The 6,830-nt window shown below is 37.3% G+C and overlaps 1 protein-coding gene across 1 annotated transcript; it reads left to right on the forward strand.

The window, feature by feature from the left end:
* The first annotated feature begins 615 nt into the window (after positions 1–615).
* LOC133993536 (myosin regulatory light chain 2B, cardiac muscle isoform-like) lies at positions 616–5,879 on the forward strand. The gene is made up of 6 exons (XM_062432527.1): positions 616–666; positions 2,033–2,108; positions 3,005–3,109; positions 4,501–4,579; positions 4,948–4,996; positions 5,772–5,879. Exons 1-6 carry the CDS (start codon positions 631–633, stop codon positions 5,877–5,879), a joined length of 453 nt encoding a protein of 150 aa, XP_062288511.1. The 5' UTR covers positions 616–630.
* The last annotated feature ends 951 nt before the right edge of the window (positions 5,880–6,830 follow it).

Here is a 6,830-nt window from a genome sequence, read left to right on the forward strand (position 1 = left end):
GGTCTCTTCTCTTGAGTCAGTGGGTTGAGGGAGACAGAATATCTATTTCATGTCTGAAAACAAGGATGGAAGTGCAAATTTATGATATCTTTGAGAAATTATGTTCATATGTATTTGTCTTAGCAAAATATGAACTCTAATAACTGACAGACTTCAATTTTGTTTAGATTATAAGAAAGATTTACAAAAACTGATTTTTCAAAATAACTATAAGCATGTGGCAGGAAAAGTATGGTTAAGGTAAGGCAACAAAAAGCTTGGTAAAGGGTCTTGGTTTTTGTCATGCTTAAATAAATGCAAACTTGTATTCTGAAAACCCTGAGGGAATATGTTCTTATGTTTTGTCCATTTCCATGTATTTCCTTAAAGTTACAGTCTGTCAAGTTCTTCCGATCACTGTAGGGATCAAAAGGAAAAAATACTAAATTTACAGTGTGTGCATATGACCCTTACATGTCACTGTCTTCTGAATTAAGTCAAATTGTAGATAAAAGAGAAATAAAGCAACATACTCAGTCATTTAAAGCAACAATGCTCCCGTTAATAAACAAAAAATGTCTCAAATTCTCCCAACAGGCACCAAAGAAAGCAAAGAAGAAGACCGCCGAGGCGAGCTCCAATGTCTTCAGCATGTTTGAGCAGTCACAGATCCAGGAGTTCAAGGAGGTGGGATGAATTGAAATTTTGTCTGAGCCAGCAGGCCATGATTGTTAAAACTTTTGTTTTGTTTTTACAACATCTATTAAATTATATTATAGACTCCTTTAGTAAGATATTGTGTGATCCAAGTTGCGAGTGATCGGTGGTTGCGTGAAGGTGTGTAGGTGAATGCTGGCATGTGTTGTAAAGCACTCTAAGTGGTCGGTAGACTAGAAAAGCGCTATAAATACAGTCCATTTACTTCCTTATCTGTCATTCATGTCTATGATGTGATGCACAAACATGTTTCCTGAAACCTGCTGAATTGAGATACTGCAGTTGTCATCATGTTAATTAATTGTCTGAATTTCTTTGTTTTACATTTATAAAAAACATAACAAACCTACTGGCTCACTCTAAAAAATGTTTTAATGGTAAAAAAGGATATATAATAGTTATTTCCTGAGGTGGAAAGTAACTAAGTAAATGTAATCAATTACTAAGAATAAGAATGTTTCTGAAGTATTTTGACTTGACTTTATTATCTCCAATTTAAACTATTTTATCTACCACAGTAATGTACGTTTAAAATGGTATTGTACTTTTTACTTCTTCTATTCAAAGAAGAAGCTCTTTGGAAATGATCACATTGTTTTTTTTTATGAGAGTGAGATAAGATATCATATATCTCATCTCTCACTCTCAAATATCAGTCTCATGACAATGCCTTAAATATGGATTTGCACAGTCAGAATGTGGTTAGCTTATCTTAGCATAAAATACACGCTACTAACGCCTCTAAAGCTTATAACACAATATTGCACCCCGTTAGTTTAATATATACAAAATTAGAAACATAAAAACAAAGGTTTTAGTGGGCGTTGTGCATTGTAACTGTTTATTTCCATCCGCCCAACACGTCAGTACAATGTTTCCAGCCATAGCGTGGGCTGCCAGATACAGTTACAGTGCTCAGGTTTACGATGAACCATCACTGTCGGCAAGAAATACCAATAGCAAGCAACTCCCTCTAAAATTAAAAAAACAGTTTTAGTTCCTTTTTTTAACATTTCTGTTTGTGTATGGAGACACAAACTATAGGTGTCTTCGGACAAAGCCAGTTTAGCTGTTTCTCACTGCTCTCAATCTTGATGCTCAACAAGACAAACCATGTCCTGAGTTATGATGCATTCTTACTTATTAAACAAGTTCAAATATAAATAAAAAATGAAACTTTTCTTCATCACAGCCAGTTAGGGCATTTAATGACTTAATATAAATCATTAAAAAAACACAACTTTTTGCTGATAATATCACTTCACTTTAGTTACTGTTAATAAAAAAATTGGATTGTAAAATGTGATAAATTGTAACGCATACTCTTTCACTCCAGGCTTTCACCATCATGGACCAGAACAGAGATGGTTTCATTGACAAGGGGGACCTGAGAGACACATTCGCTGCTCTGGGTGAGCTGCTTTTCCTGTAGCTTAGGTTACAATTCAAGATAAAGGAGGCTGGGTCTATGGGGTTGCAGGGAGGGGCACCGCCAACACACACACACACACACACACACACACACACACACACACACACACACACACACACACACACACACACACACACACACACATACTCACACACACACACACACACACACACACACACACACACACACACACACACACACACACACACACACACACACACACACACACACAGACAGACAGACAGAGAGACAGACACACTTTCATTTACTAACTGTAACCAGCTACTACACAGCTAACCTCAACCTTTAAGGTGTTTGCTTGATGTTTCAGTGGAAATGTTTGTAAGATGGTCGAACAACATTTAAAAAAAAATATTCCCCCACATCTTTCCGACTTCACAATAGAGGGTCTGTTTCGTCCTGTGACGGCTTGTTTCCATGTTGAAAAAGCAGAAAATAGACATAATATGCAGATTTCTGAATCTATTTTGGATGAACTCAGTATCTACAGCACTGAAATTCAGCTAAATGAAAACTGAATTCGCTACAGCTCTGATTCACACTTTCTCCTGTTCATACTGGCTATTAAAAGATGTCTTCAAATACGCTTTCAATGTAATCAAACCAAACCAAAATCCACATTGAAGGTAGATCTGATGACTCGATTACTACTTTAAGGGAATAGACATCATGGATTGTTGTACATTAGGCTCCAAACATATGCTAATGCTCATTCACTGACAAAAACACTAAAACACTCCACGAGGTTCAAACAGTGAAACAGAGCTTTTCTCAGTTAACTACTGTATGATTGTCAGCATAGAAACAAAGTTTTTGATCTGACTGTAGTGACCACTTTGTCTGCTTTGTCTGCAGGTCGTCTCAATGTTGGCAATGATGAGCTGGATGAGATGACGAAGGAGGCTCCCGGCCCCATCAACTTCACCATCTTCCTAGCTATGTTTGGCGAGAAGCTTAAAGGTTAGTCTGAATATCTGTGAATTACAGCTGCATCTTTGAATGGTATCAAGGACCATGCTGGCATAGTTGGGAGCCTTGATAATTATACGCCAATTGCACTAGCCAGTCTGGTATCCATGAAATTATTTAATTAAGTCGTTTATATCAATATATTACTACAACTGACAACCAGGTTGGCTTCGAGGATAAGCATGGTACTGATTTGAGTAGAAGGCAAAATTCCTCTGTTCCAATCAACTTTATGGATGTTTTTGATTGAATTAATCACCAAAAGTTGTTTATTAAATTGAGTCATAGGAGCATGCCTGACTGCATGATAAGAATCCAGACATACTGGTATGCTAAACAGAGTATGCAGGTCAAATAGGACAATAGAGTCTCTGCTCCCTTTGGCAGTGGTAATGGAGTACGACAGCGGCGGCTACTTTCACCAGCCCTCTTTAAAGTGTACATGAATGATTTATCTGACAGCTAAGAGGCTGTAAACTGGCTTTATGATTGGTAACACCCTAATAAACCATCTTATGTATGCCAACAGTTGGCTATTCTTTCTCCTAGCAGTGCTGGGTTTCAACAGCTGCTGAATTATGGGGTCAAACATGATGTGCAATACAATGCTAAAAAGAGTGCTGTCATGTAGAACAAATGGGGTTATTCCAGATTCTCCAGATTTTTATCTATCAGGAAGAAGTGCAATGTGTTTGTAATATAGCAAAATATCTGGAGCACTTCATTACAAATCAAATGTCTGATGACCATGAAGGCAATGCCGAATAATATATGATAAAGCTAATATCTTCGCAAAATAATTTTTACCTTCAGACCATGTTAAGTCATATTGCACTCCTCTCTATACTGCCCCTTGTGGGCCAAGTTTAAAAAGGCAAACATGGTTTAAAGTTGGCTGTAATGACGGTATACAAATATTACTTTAATCTATGTGGTGTAGTGCAAGTAACCTACTTTGTAACACTTTCCAGGCTCTATTGAGATATCTGATACAAATGTATTTGTCGACTGAAAGCTTCTCAGATCGCCATTATCATGCTGCTGGCAAATCCTCATTTTTTGTGTTGTACAGTACCACTCAACCCTGTGGAAAAACTGACATAACTGTCTTTTATAAAAAATTAAAATGTTTAACACCATACAAAGTGTATAGATTCTTCTGACCTTTGTAGACTGGTTTCATCTTGCTATGCCAGGCCGAATAATCTGAGCTAATTGTATTAATCAGTTAAAATATTCTGTATTCTTGTTTTTAATGATGCTCAATATCAAGAGGATGATATGTCACCCTCGTTTTTATTCACCACTACATATTTTCTCTTATTTACCACAATGAGGTTTTACTGTGGTAGTAATCTGTTCTTGTTTCTATTTGTGTTTAGGTACTGACCCTGAGGAAACAATTCTCAACGCATTCAAGATCTTTGACCCCGAAGGAACAGGAGCCCTGAAAGGAGACGAGTACGCATTTTGAAATATCTTTCTAATAGCTGCTCTGTAAGGCTGTACTTAAACACAGTGCTGAGATAAATGATAACATAGTAACATGCCCAAAACAACAATGTTAACATGTTTATATTATGAGTTTGTCCTCCTAAGAAAACAACACAATAGATCATAATGTCTCTGCAATGCACTGTTCAGATGATGTCTATATATAAATTGTCAAATTTCCTCAATCAGAAGTGGGGGGTTGGGTGGATGGTTTAAATTTAAAAAAACGTTATCACTGATCAATAAGAATTTACTCAAATCTTACGGGGCAAAGTTTGGTCAAGATTTACGCAGTTTTTAAAAAAAAAGACAAATTATATATTTTCCCTTCACAGAATCAAATACCACCTTATGTCTCAGGCAGACAAGTTCACCGAGGAAGAGGTAATGCATGTCCATCCATCACTTCTGTTATTTTGTCCAACAGAAAGATGCAGTGATCCTTGCATGGTGAAGAGGTTACTATACATAAAGATTGATACATAGCACACTCACCTTGAGATTGTCAGGTGTGCAATCATTGTAGAGCACATTAGACAATTAACTTTGTAAGAAACAGACCAAAGAGCCTGCATGGTGTGCTGTGTTGTGTTAAACCATAGATTAAATATGAAGTTGGTTTTTCAGAGCCTTAGAGCTCTCCATGCAAGTGCTGTGTTTTGATGAATTGGAGATATTCCAAATAATAAAGCAGTGCTGGTACAGTGTGGGTGGTTTTCCACATGACAGCATGGTTTGATAAAGAAAGTTGTTGATGATATGTTGGTGTGGTGCCACAGTAAGAGCCTGCTGCCTGCAGCTCTTCATCTAACATTTTACTGTGGTTGGTTTTTCTGCTTCATTTCACTCCTGCAATATATACAAGTGATCTGCTGTCCAAATAGCAACAAATGCATCCATTTCATGCTGTTTAGACCTTCTTTTTTTAAATTGAAGAATGGCACCACTAATGGAGTTCAACCAACTCAAAACACTTAAGCAGCAACATCAGAAAATGTTTCTGTCTGCAGCTTTGATGCTGCTGAGAGCAATCAATAAACTCTAAAATTAGGCTGTAGTTTCCACCCTGTCTTGCATCAACTACATGGTTCCTAGAAAGCTTAGGGTATTTGACGATCAATCTGAGTTTTGACTCTCATCCTTACTTCCCTTATTTTAGGTAAACCAGATGTTCACAAACTTTCCTCTGGACGTTGCTGGAAACCTGGATTACAAGAACCTGTGCTATGTCATTACCCACGGAGAGGAGAAGGAACAGGAGGAGTGAAACCACCAAATGCAACCCTCAAATCACCTGTCAATCACATGTCACGTCTTCTGAAATTCAACCGAACATCATCACACACCATCACCAACACATCCATCTTCATTCACCCACAGTTTTAATAAAACTTTCATAAAAGTCCGTTGTTCACTGGTACTGTCTCACATGGTTTGTAAGGCATTTCAAGGACCAGTGTGTAGGATAGTGGCATCTAGCACTGAGGTTGCAGATTGCAACCACATGAATACCCCTCCACCTTCAAACATGTAGGAGAATCTATGGGGACCTCAAAACTCACGAAAATGTGAAAGGCCCTCTCTAAAGCCAGTGTTTGGTTTCGCTGTTCTGGGCTAGTGTAGAAACATGGTGGTGCAACATGCCAGGCTCCATGGAAGAGGACCCGCTCCCTATGTAGATATAAAGGGCTCACTCTAATGTAACCAAAATACAACAATTCGTATTTTCAAGTGATTATACACTAATTAAAACATACTTATGAATATTATATTCCATTTCTGCCAAGGCTGTTCCACTAAATGCCACTAAGATCTACACACTGCATCCTCTGGTTGAATTAGAAGGGTTTTAGTCATCACACTAGACGTGGGTTTCAATCCTGAACCTGGGTTTTTGTAGTGTAACCTGTGACCCCACAAAATAACCTTACTAGAAGCAAATGACATGCTAAATGAAAATATCTTAGTGTTACTATTGTAGGTAATAATTTAGCTTGCTAACATTTACAGTTTTTGTTAGCAGATAAACACAAAGTTTAAACTATTCCTCACACTTTCACTGTTGTGTTTTTGGTTTATGAAGGACAGTAAAAAATAAGCATGACCCTCCAAACTCTTTATAGATTAAGGCTACAGCTAATTATTTTTTTCTTCATTGACTAAACATTTTTGAATATTTTGTCAATCCATCGATTAGTTGTCCATAAAATGTCAGAAA

The sequence above is a fragment of the Scomber scombrus genome, chromosome 14 (genome assembly GCF_963691925.1).
Source record: "Scomber scombrus chromosome 14, fScoSco1.1, whole genome shotgun sequence".
NCBI classification, from domain to species: Eukaryota; Metazoa; Chordata; class Actinopteri; order Scombriformes; family Scombridae; genus Scomber; species Scomber scombrus.